The sequence below is a fragment of the Polyodon spathula genome, chromosome 29 (genome assembly GCF_017654505.1).
Source record: "Polyodon spathula isolate WHYD16114869_AA chromosome 29, ASM1765450v1, whole genome shotgun sequence".
In the NCBI taxonomy this organism is placed as follows: domain Eukaryota; kingdom Metazoa; phylum Chordata; class Actinopteri; order Acipenseriformes; family Polyodontidae; genus Polyodon; species Polyodon spathula.
In genome coordinates, this window is record NC_054562.1 from 3,689,281 (window position 1) to 3,700,400 (window position 11,120).

General features: G+C 43.1%; 1 protein-coding gene across 2 annotated transcripts; it reads left to right on the forward strand.

Annotated features, from left to right (window-relative positions):
* Positions 1-33: 33 nt before the first annotated feature.
* atg12 (ATG12 autophagy related 12 homolog (S. cerevisiae)) lies at positions 34-3,455 on the forward strand. Of its 2 annotated transcripts, none has more exons than XM_041232256.1 (4): positions 34-245; positions 939-1,092; positions 1,373-1,435; positions 3,182-3,455. In XM_041232256.1, exons 1-4 carry the CDS (start codon positions 49-51, stop codon positions 3,239-3,241), a joined length of 474 nt encoding a protein of 157 aa, XP_041088190.1. In that variant the 5' UTR covers positions 34-48; the 3' UTR covers positions 3,242-3,455. The 2 variants fall into 2 exon arrangements, with proteins under 2 accessions (XP_041088190.1, XP_041088191.1); XM_041232257.1 differs by having other exon boundaries at positions 115-245; positions 956-1,092.
* Positions 3,456-11,120: the final 7,665 nt, after the last annotated feature.

Sequence of the window (11,120 nt, forward strand, 5' to 3'; positions counted from 1 at the left end):
GTCTTAGCTTTCAAACTATTGCCAACTGAAGCCAGTGAGGGCACCGCCATGAGACCAACATGGACAACCAATCAAAGCTCGGCTCAGGCTACGCCTTTTGGGCAGTATCGGCTTCACCACCGTGCTTTACACGGGTTTGGTTTGCTCACTCAAGATGTCGGAGAGCGCAGAGTTGTCCGCAGAGCCCAGCGCGGAGACGGCGGCGGTGGAGGAGACGGTAGGGATCGCGGACGAAAAGAAGAAAAGTAAGGTCCATTCTACCTGCTACACACACTCGAGATAGTCGAACCACGAATTCATCTCTTTGTAAAGCGAGGCGAGACACGATTTCTGGTCAGAACAGTTCGTTTCCGCATAAAATGAAGGCACAGAGGTATTTGACACCACGTTCAGCGAATCAGAAGAGCTGCTGTCGGTTTAATGACCAATCGCCGTGTCCGAGCGTGCCTGGGAGGCGGTTTAGGGAATCGACATCAAAGCAACCCTGTTTTTTCAGATTTTGTGGTGTGTTTTGTTGGTTCTGAAATGTATTCAAGTTTTTGTTTACCAGTCTTTGGGGTCGTCCCTTTGAGCTACAAGAAACCGGGACCTCTGAACTGAAGGCGTGTTTAAAAGTTAAAACTCTCTAGAAATGCTGTAGTCATACAACAAGACAGATAACATTACCATAACGATGGCTCCGCTGACCACGTATTGGTCAGTATTGGACAGGCAATGCGTATTGTGGCCGGTCTACTGCAGTATCATAATTTATCTAACAGGTCACATTGATAAAGTACTACTGTAGTATTGACAAGCAATTCAAATTGAGTGTCTTATTGCAGTAATAGTATCTGGATTTATCTAACAGGTCACATTGATGATATTCGCTCACAATCTGTACCTGGTCTTCTGTATGTTGCACTCATTTTATTTCAATGCTGAAAAATGCTCTTTAGAATCCTCTCTCCTCTAGTTGATATCTTGTTGAAGGCTGTTGGTGACGCTCCTATCATGAAGACTAAGAAGTGGTCTGTGGAGAGGAGCCGCACAGTGCAGGCGCTCGGGCTGTTCATCAAGAAATTCCTTAAACTAGAACCAGCGGAGCAACTGGTCAGTGTGGGGGAGAGTGTGTGCGTGTGTGTGTCTCGGTGACTGTCTCAGTGTGTGCGTGGGTGTGTGTGTGTGTGTGTGTGCGTGCGTGCGTGTGCGTGTGTCTCGGTGACTGTCTCAGTGTGTGTGTGTGCGTGCGTGCGCGTGTGTGCGTGTGCGTGTGGGTGTGTCTGGGTGACTGTCTCAGTGTGTATGTGTGTGTCTCGTCTGTAATCACTGTTTTGATGAAGAAGTTAGTCAATAAAATGAATGAGATCTCTTCCCCTCTCCTCTCTCTCAGTTTATCTATGTGAATCAGTCCTTTGCTCCTTCCCCTGATCAAGAGGTGGGGACTCTGTTTGAGGTGAGTTCAGAGTCATTCCTTCCAATTACATTCCAATTACTACCTCACTGCAGTTGAACCCAGGCACGCCCCTCATTTGATTTGTAATTCTAATGATCATGTGCTCGATCGAGTCCAGTTCTTCTATTTTTCATCTCAAGTATAGAATGGATGATATCAGTAACAGGATTAAATGTTCAGACAGTTTGCTGTAGATGTGATGTATTTTACCCAACTCACCGAGGCAGTGCTAGGTCTAATAAGAACCAAGTTTTCACTCTACTCTACTCTACTGGCTGTGTGGTCCATTGGTTAAAGAAACAGGCTTGCAACTAGGAGGTCCCTGGTTCAAATCCCAGCTCAGCTACTGACTCCTTGTGAGCAAGCCACTGAACCTCCTTGTGCTCTGTCTTTGGGGTGAGACGTTGTTGTAAGTGACTGCAGCTGATGTATAGCTCACACACACCCTAGTCTTGTATCTTGTAAAGCGCTTTATGAAGGAGGTCACACACACAGTGCTGTATGACGCAGGGTGACGACTAGCCGGGCGGAATGTTCCTTCACCTTGTTCATCGTGTAACGAAGCTCCCTTTTCTGAAAGGGTCATTTTCTATATCAGCAATCTGAATGGTTGATATCAGAAATTACAATTTTTCATACCAATTCTATTTTTGATATCAGACATTTGCAAGTCAAAAATGCAGATTTACAACAAAACCTGAGAAGCAGAGAGGCTGATATCAGAGGTGGAGGGTTACATGTTAAACGGGTTCGACATAAGAACTAGCAGAGTTCATTTTTCCTCTCTACTGTAAAACAAATAAATAAATTGAACTCATGCCTGTTACATTGCTACAGGAACCTGGCAGCCGGTTTAGTTTGCTTCCTGTAAATGACTGAACTCACTTCCTGTTACACTGCATGACTTCAACCAAAGACAGCAGCGGCATCAAACATGGAAAATCATTTCTGCTAAAGACCGCTGTGTCCAGTAAAAGATGGGGACAGTTCACATGTATAGTACTTCTGGAGAAAGTGATCTATTTTCAATGTGACAATGCTGTTCAGGTCACCTGTCTGTTGTTATTTATACTTTACATGTATCTAGTGTGGCAGAGTGACTGATGGCCAAGGCATCCCACAGCAGGAAATACGCAAAACACAGGAGCTGCAGTGAAATGCCGTAGCGTACTTTTATTATGTACAGTGACAAAACAAAAATTAACAATCTAAAACCTCCTCCAACAGGGAGTACACACAGTACCCAGTATACAGAGTATATGCTGAGTCCACACTATTTACTGTGAAGTCAGGATTGTTTTCATTCTGTTGCTTACGTATGCATTGTTCCACACGTTGCCATACACCCCACACACCGCACTGTCACACTCTGCTTTGTATTTTTTTGATAATTCACTGATGGTGAAAGTAGAACATCTTTAAAAGGTAAACGTACAAAAGTAAAGAATTCTAGGATTTTAGCATTTGCTTTTTCTTTCAGGTAAGCATTTAAATATTTAGGAAAGTTTGTTGTGTCATAACTGAGGAAAATGATCCTTTATGAATGGGACACGCTGCTTGTTTCTGCTGTAATAAGTATATGTTTAATCGTGAAATATCATGCTGTATTTAGACCAGGAAATGCCATGAAATTTACTGTGAAAAAAATACTGCCATAATTATGAAAACAAATTAATACAAATCTCTCTTCTCTCCCCTCCTCTCCTCTCCTCTCCCCTTGCTCGCCCCCTCTCCTCTCTCTCTCAGTGTTTTGGCAGTGATGGGAAGCTGGTTCTTCATTACTGTAAGTCTCAGGCTTGGGGGTGAACTTAGGAGGACGAACCCACTTCCTTTCTGCCGGTAAAGTGGAAAAAGGCTACACGGACACAAGCCGCGCATATTGCCACCCCAATAATAGTCAAAAATATAAACTGAGAAAAAACTCAAAGAAACTGAAGAAAATGAAAGAATTGGACGTCTTTGTAAATTCAGCACTGTTGACTGTTTCATAATTATGGAGTAAATAAACTTCTTTGTTTTCTTGGTTTGTATATATTCTTTTCACTGCTCAGTCTATGTTGGTTTGACTGGGAGTTCAGGAGCTTCTCTTCAGTTCTAGCTGCACTGCCATAAACACGTGTAACACAGCCTAGATCAGCCACAGTGTCTTTACAGAAGAGCCAGCTCCATCTCGTGATCTTTGGATCAAACCTTGCTGGCAATACGCTTGCTGTGCACTAGATGGCGCTATCACTAATATAAAGATGATCTAGCCCAAGGATGGCCAAACTTCCTCACTTTACGAGCCGCATGCCACAATTCTGGCAAGATACAAACTGTAAAACATGAAACATGAGCAAGACATTTTAAATACTAGCATTGTTTAAATATTCTAAACATTATAAAGGATCTTACTCTGTGCAGCAGTTGTTATCGCTTGACACTAGGTGGCAGCAAAACACACAAGAACATTGCTGAGCCTTCTGTGTAATTTTGATTGTATGGTAGAGCTACAGTGTATTAACTTAATTTTCTATTTCTGTTTATTCTGCATGTATTACGCACTTTAAATAAAATATATTCAGTTATTATGAAGTAAAATATGATCACTCTGTTTTGTATGACTGCTGCGTGTTTTGAAGGCTTTGTGGATTGTGTTTATTTCGAAAGGGATTACAGTACCTGCTCACGAGACGTAAGCTATGTAAATATAATATTATATATATAGACCAGCAACACAACATCAATCAATCAATCTTTATATTGTATAGAGCCTTTCATAGTGGACCACCACCAGAAAGCACTTTACAAGATGCAATAAATACATGAAAATCTATAATACTTCAAATAGAGAAATGCATCGTGCATGATATACAGTAAGCACTTTTTCTTGGGAATAAGAACATAAGAAAGTTTACAAACGAGAGGAGGCCATTCGGCCCATTTGGTCGTTTGGTTGTTAGTAGCTTATTGATCCCAGAATCTCATCAAGCAGCCTCTTGAAGGATCCCAGGGTGTCGGCTTCAGTAACATTACTGGGGAGTTGGTTCCAGTCCCTCACGATTCTTTGTGTAAAAAAGTGCCTCCTATTTCTATTCTGAATGCCCCTTTGTCTATCTCTAGTTGTGACCCCTGGTACTATTGGGAGGATCTCATCCGGCCCAGGGGATTTGTTTATTTTAAGAGCTCCTAGTCCCTTTAACACTTCTGCCTCGGTTATGCTAAAGTTATTTAAAACTGGATAGGAACTGGATGACATGTGGAGCATGTTGTCAGTATTCTTTGTAAAAAACTTGTGAAAAATAATAATTTAATGTATTTGCTATTTTTTCATGCAAAATGCTTGTTCATTATGTTGGTACTATGTGTATTTATTTGCATAATTACTGTTTAACTTGTAACCAAAGTTAACGCAGGGAGCTGGACATTTTTAATACCAGTATATAAATGTATATAAATACAAGTATATAAATTTATATTTGAATGTTATTTTTAATAAATGCATTCATAATACACATTTATACACACACACACACACAATATAAATGACTACAATAATATAATTAGCACTTCTGATTTGCAATGACCGTCCAAGCAATTTGCAAAGTAACTAAAAACAATACATTCATACACTATATAAAAAGCAAAAGCCCTGAAAAAAAGATTTACATAAAGCTCAAAAATAGCTAAAAAGAAGCACCAGAATTAATAAATAAAAAATGAAAAACAGAAATTCGCGCTGTACTGTGATGAGGGCTCTGTACGTCATTGACTCTGTATCTGTGACGATGTGGTGGGTGTGGTGGTGAAACAGACGTCACAGAGTCACTGGTACAGGTGCAAATAACCCCAGTACCAACAATGGTAGAGGGTGTATTTTATTAGCGGGGAACACAGTCCAAAGCAACAAAAATACAAATCACAGGTCCCAATAGAGTGAGTCCCTCTCAGCTCTTTGGTGCACTTTCGGGGTGGTGGAAAGTGCCGGTGCGCAGGTGCTGACGTGTCCAGTTCAGTTGTATGGGTTGTGTGGTGTCCAAGGTGAAAGTGCTGGCAGTAGTTCAGCAGCTCCTTGACGTGGCAATTCACACTAACGTCCTCTTGGGTCAGGAGGGAGATTTGCAGCTTAGATCCTCTCTCTCTCTGTCACAGTATCTTTGTTCTCATTGGCACCTCGGTCAAAGGGCTGCAAACCCAAACGCCCACAGCTGCGTGATTGTCTTGTACTGCACAGCCTCTTTTTGTTTCTGAAACTAGCATCGTGCCATTTCACGCCAGAAATTAAAAGCAGTTCCTAATGCGTTAAACGCTTTCTGAGTGTGGCAAGCCTTCGGTCACGTCTCCCCAGGGGTACGAGTACCACAGTTTGGGAACCTCTGTACTAAGAAAGTATTTCCATAATATCCTCCTTAGTATTCTATTGTGGTCGCATAAAGCATAGCATTACACACACACACACACAAAACACAGACTCGGTCACAAGTCCAGGGTGAGTGCTGTAGTGCTCGTGGTGAAATACAATTGTAATCCCTGAATGATGCTGCAGTGTTGTCCGGTTTAGTGCTGGTCTGTAGCGAGAGCTCCGGATCATGTTAGCCGTTTAATAATAACAAGACATACAATTAGACAAAACAAACAAACAAAACACTCCCGGTTATTTTACACTCGTCCTTCAGCGGTTCTCTCTTAACCATTACAAAGGAACAGATCAGCTAGCCACGCCCCCTTTGTTAACGAGTGCAGCCGCTTCGCCTCCAATCCGCGGATTGTATCCATAATCCATATCGTTTTTCCTCTGGCGTGATGACTTAATGTACCGCAGCTGAGCTCCCTTTCTAAATGTAATGAATTGTCTGGCCATCCAGTCCAGGGTACTCTGTTCCCTTTACATAGCACCCTCACAGGTCAGGAGGGAAATCTAACACCAAGAATCATTCTGTCTCTGTGTGACAGAGATCGAATGACGCTTGGTATTAGATCTCCCTCCCGATCTGTCAGGGCACTAGGTAAAGGGAACAGAGTACCCTGTACTAAAAAGCATGATAATTTATTCCCGTTGGTAGGTGGAAGTTGGCCGGCTAGAAAAGGGGCGGAGTTAAGGTACCCGAACTCAATGAACCGAAAAGGACGCGGCGTGGCATCCGCAGATTGGAGAAGCGGATGCGCTCGTTAACTAAGGGGTCATGAGGGAGGGTATAAGTAGGGGTCGTAGCAAAGTAATCTGTTCCTTTGTAAATGGTTAAGAACGACCTAAAAGGAGACCCTGTATTTACCAAAACGGGAGTCTTATGTTTGTTAGTTTGTCTCGTTAAACTGTCTGTTTGTCTGTTTTTTACTAACACGATCCACAGCTGCAGCCGCAGGCCAGCATCAAACCCGGACACCAGCACTTCACTTTCCACTAGGAACTGTCTTTGCACCACGAGCACTTGATTCACTCACTGTAGGAACTGTGTCTATGTTTCGTGTGGGTGAGAGAAAGACTGGACTTTTTCAGGTCAACCCCAAGGATTTACAGACAAAGTAAGACACGCCGCTGTGCCACTTCGTTCATTATTATTTACATGTGTTTGCCATGAGGCTCGGGACAGTGTAAAATCTCAATAAACACCCTTGCGTCTGGAAGTCACTGTGTGTTTTGTACCCGCTCTGCTCTGCACTCATCTGTATCCACTCACCGCTTTGTCACATTCAGTCATCATGGTTTATTTGAATTAATAAATTCAATCTTTATTCTTTAACACAAACTTCCCTTCAGGCAGTCAGATAAAAACAGCAAAGGTCACTTTCAATATGTTGCATCCGTGTTTATTTTTCCCTTGGCTCGTACCTGCAATACCTGCCGGCTTCATCTCACTCCGACCACACAGGTAGCATGGGAGCGTCTCTTCAAACTCGAGGAGTCCAGCTCCCTGCATTAACGTTGGATACAAGACGAAGGCTATAAACGAAAAGGAGGACAGGACTTGTATTTAGCAATGCTAAATGCAAGTGTTTTTTTATTATATCTCAATCCTAAAATTCTAGGTGATGCAAAACTTTTGGCTACAGCTGTAAATAAAGTTCACCCAAAACATGACGAAATTGAACACAGAGAGAAGAACAAGAGGAGAGTAGAAGGAAATTTAGAAAGGAAGGCAGGAAGCACTTCTCTACACGGAGAGTTATAAATGCATGGAATAATCTAACAGGTGAAGCAGTAGGATCTGAAACGCTGGGAGCATTTAAAACAAGATGAGCCCCCCCCCCCCCCTCAGTAGGGGAAAATGGGACGCTAACAAGAGACCAGCCTTGATGGGCCGAATGGACTTCTTGTTCCTGAGCTTTTCTTCTGTTCTCTTCTCTCCCCTCCCCTCTCTCTCCACTATCCACTCTGCTCTCTCCTCTACACTCTACACTCTCCTCTCCCATCTCTCCTTTCCTGTCTCTCCTCCACTCTGCTCTGTCCGCTCTCCACTCTACAGTCTGCTGTCTCCTCTCTCCTCTCCACTCTGCTCTCTCCTCTCTCCTCTCCACTCTCCTCTCTCCTCTCCCCTCTTCTCTCCCCTCTCCTATCGCTCCTTTCTCCTTTTCTCTCCTCCTCACTCCCTCCTCCCCTATTGTTTAGAAGAAGGGATGCAGTGTTGGCAAGAAGGGGAAGGTCAGAGTGACAGAGAAGGGAGAAGGGGATGGGGAGGGAGGAGGAGATGGTCAGTGTAAGGGGGAGGAAGAAGGAGGGGATGGTCAGTGTGAGAGGGGGAAGAGGGATGAGGAGGTGGAGGGAAGGAGGAGGGAGGAGATGGTCTGCGTGAGAGGGAGAGGAGGAAGAGGGAATTAGGAGGGAGGGAGAGAGAGAGAGCGAGGGAGGTTTAGTGCAGAACATCTGTAATCTCTTGTCAAAGTGACTGAATCCTGAATCAAACACACAGCAGCAGAACCAGTGAGTTTAATATTGATGTGTGTGTGTCTGTGTGTGTCTGTATGCTTGTCTGTGTCTTTGTGTATGTGTGTGTGTGTGTGCGTGTCTGTGTGCGTGTGTCTGTGTGTTTGTCTGTGTGTGTATTCGTGTCTGTGTGTGTTTCTGTGTCTCTGTGTGTCTGCGTGAGTGTGTGTCTGTGTTTGTGTCTGTGTATGTGTCCACGTGTGAGTGTGAGTGTGTCATCAGTCTGTTTTTCTGTCTGTCTATATATGTTGTTGCCAATTCTGAACAGAGAGTTTTCAATTTAACATTGACTTCCCTTCTAAATATCTGAAGGAGCGAGACATCTCACAAGTGGGTTTAAAATCGATCTCACGTTTATAAAGTGGAGACGCTTTTCTATTTAGGGATCGTGAGCCAGTCATCTGAGTGAAGCTCTCCAGCAACAATCTGGGCTGCTTCCATCCAACCAGGACCGTTCTACTAGATTACAATACTGAGAGGAGACGATCATCTCTTCCAAGATACCAGGGAGTTGAGTGAAGGTGAGAGTGAGAGTGAGAGTGAGGGTGAGAGGGGTGAGTGTGGGGTGAGGGGTGGAGTGAGGGTGACTGGGGGGTGAGGGTGAGGGTGATGGTGAGGGTTGGACTGAGGTGAGGGTGAGGGTGGGGGTTGGGTGGTGGTGAGGGTGGGGTGATGGTGGGTGTGAGGGTGAGTGTGAGGGGGGTTAGGGTGAGGGTGTGGGTGGGGGGAGGGTCAGGGTTAGGGTTAGGGTTAGGGTTAGTTCTACTGGGGAGAGGTCTTGGTAGATTACAATACTGAGCCTGTTTGAAAAGGAGATGTTTTTCTATTCAGAGTTACCAGGGAGTTGAGTGAGTGAGGGATCTGTGAGAAAAGGAATACACACCTAAAATACAATCCCCACACCTAGACTTTCTGTTAAGAAGGAGGGGAGTGGGAGGTGGGGGGGGGGGAGGAGGGGGTCAAATGGTGCCATGCAATTTAGAGGAATTTCTTTAAGGAGCTCAGATAGACAGAGATTAAAAACTCAGCTCTCAGTCAACAACAACTGCAATCTGTTCTCATCTCTAGCATAACCGAGGCAGAAGTGTTAAGGGACTAGGAGCTCTTAAAATAAACAAATCCCCTGGGCCGGATGAGATCCTCCCAGTAGTACTCAAAGAAATGAAAGAAGTTATTTACAAACCGCTAACCAAGATCTTGCAACAGTCTCTTGACACAGGGGTGGTACCGACAGACTAGAGAATTGCAAACGTAATACCGATCCACAAAAAGGGAAATAAAACTGAACCAGGTAACTACAGACCAGTAAGCCTTGCTTCTATTATATGCAAACTTATGGAAACTATAATAAGATCCAAAATGGAAAATTACCTCTATGATAACAGGTTCCTGGGAGACAGTCAACATGGTTTTAGGAAAGGGAGATCGTGTCTAACTAACTTGCTTGATTTTTTTGAGGATGAAACATCGATAATGGATAATTGCAAATCATATGACATGGTTTATTTAGATTTCCAGAAAGCTTTTGACAAAGTCCTGCATAAAAGATGAATTCTCAAACTGAACGCAGTTGGGATTCAAGGAAACACATGTACATGGATTAGGGAGTGGTTAACATGTAAAAAACAGAAAGTACTGATTAGAGGAAAAACCTCAGAATGGAGTGTGGTAACCAGTGGTGTACCACAGGGATCAGTATTAGGTCCTCTGCTATTCCTAATCTACATTAATGATTTAGATTCTGGTATAGTAAGCAGACTTGTTAAATTTGCAGACGACACAAAAATAGGAGTGGCAAACATTGTTGCAGTGTAAGGTACTGCACGCAGGAAATATAAATGTGCATTATAAATATCATATGGGAGATACTGAAATAGAAGAAGGAATCTATGAAAAAGACCTAGGAGTTTTTGTTGACTCAGAAATGTCTTCATCTAGACAATGTGGGAAAGCTATAAAAAAGGCCAACAAGATGCTCGGATACATTATGAAAAGTGTTGAATTTAAATCAAGGGAAGTAATGTTAAAACTCTACAGTGCTTTAGTAAGACCTCATCTAGAATATTGTGTTTAGTTCTGGTCACCTCGCTATAAAAAAGATATTGTTGCTCTAGAAGTGCGACCAGAATTATTCATGGTTTAAAAGGCATGTCATATGCAGACAGGAGAAAAGAATTGAATCTATTCAGTCTTGAACAAAGAAGACTACACAGTGACCTGATTCAAGCATTCAAAATTCAAAAAAAAAAATTCTAAAAGGTATTGACAATGTCGGGCTGTCACAAAGACGGCCAAATGGGTGTCGTCAGAACCAGGAAGGAATGAAATACACAGACAGGACAGATGAGGTGAATTGATGGTGATGCCTGCTTGCGCCGGTTTATTGAAAAATAAAACAGGTTAAACAAACAGAAACAGGACACGGCACTCTACGCCGAAATAAATAGATACGCAAAACGGACTATACAGACAAACACGATGCACGGACAGACACACTAACAAACACGGTGAGCAGATAAATAAACAAGTATTGTGCTGGTCCCACCAGCACGCAATAGCAATTGATATTTAATTCAAATTCTCCTCCTCTCTCTCCCATTCTCCACTCACCGAACACCCAACCCCGAGTGGGTGAAAAGATGTTGCTTTTATGTTTTATGCAGCTGCTAATCAATCATTCAATTGGAGTCTCGGTACAACTGCACGTGAATTAATAAAAGTACAATTCCCTGTGCTCACATATTATTACTTTTTACTTGCACGTGAAGTGCTGTGCAATCCTCA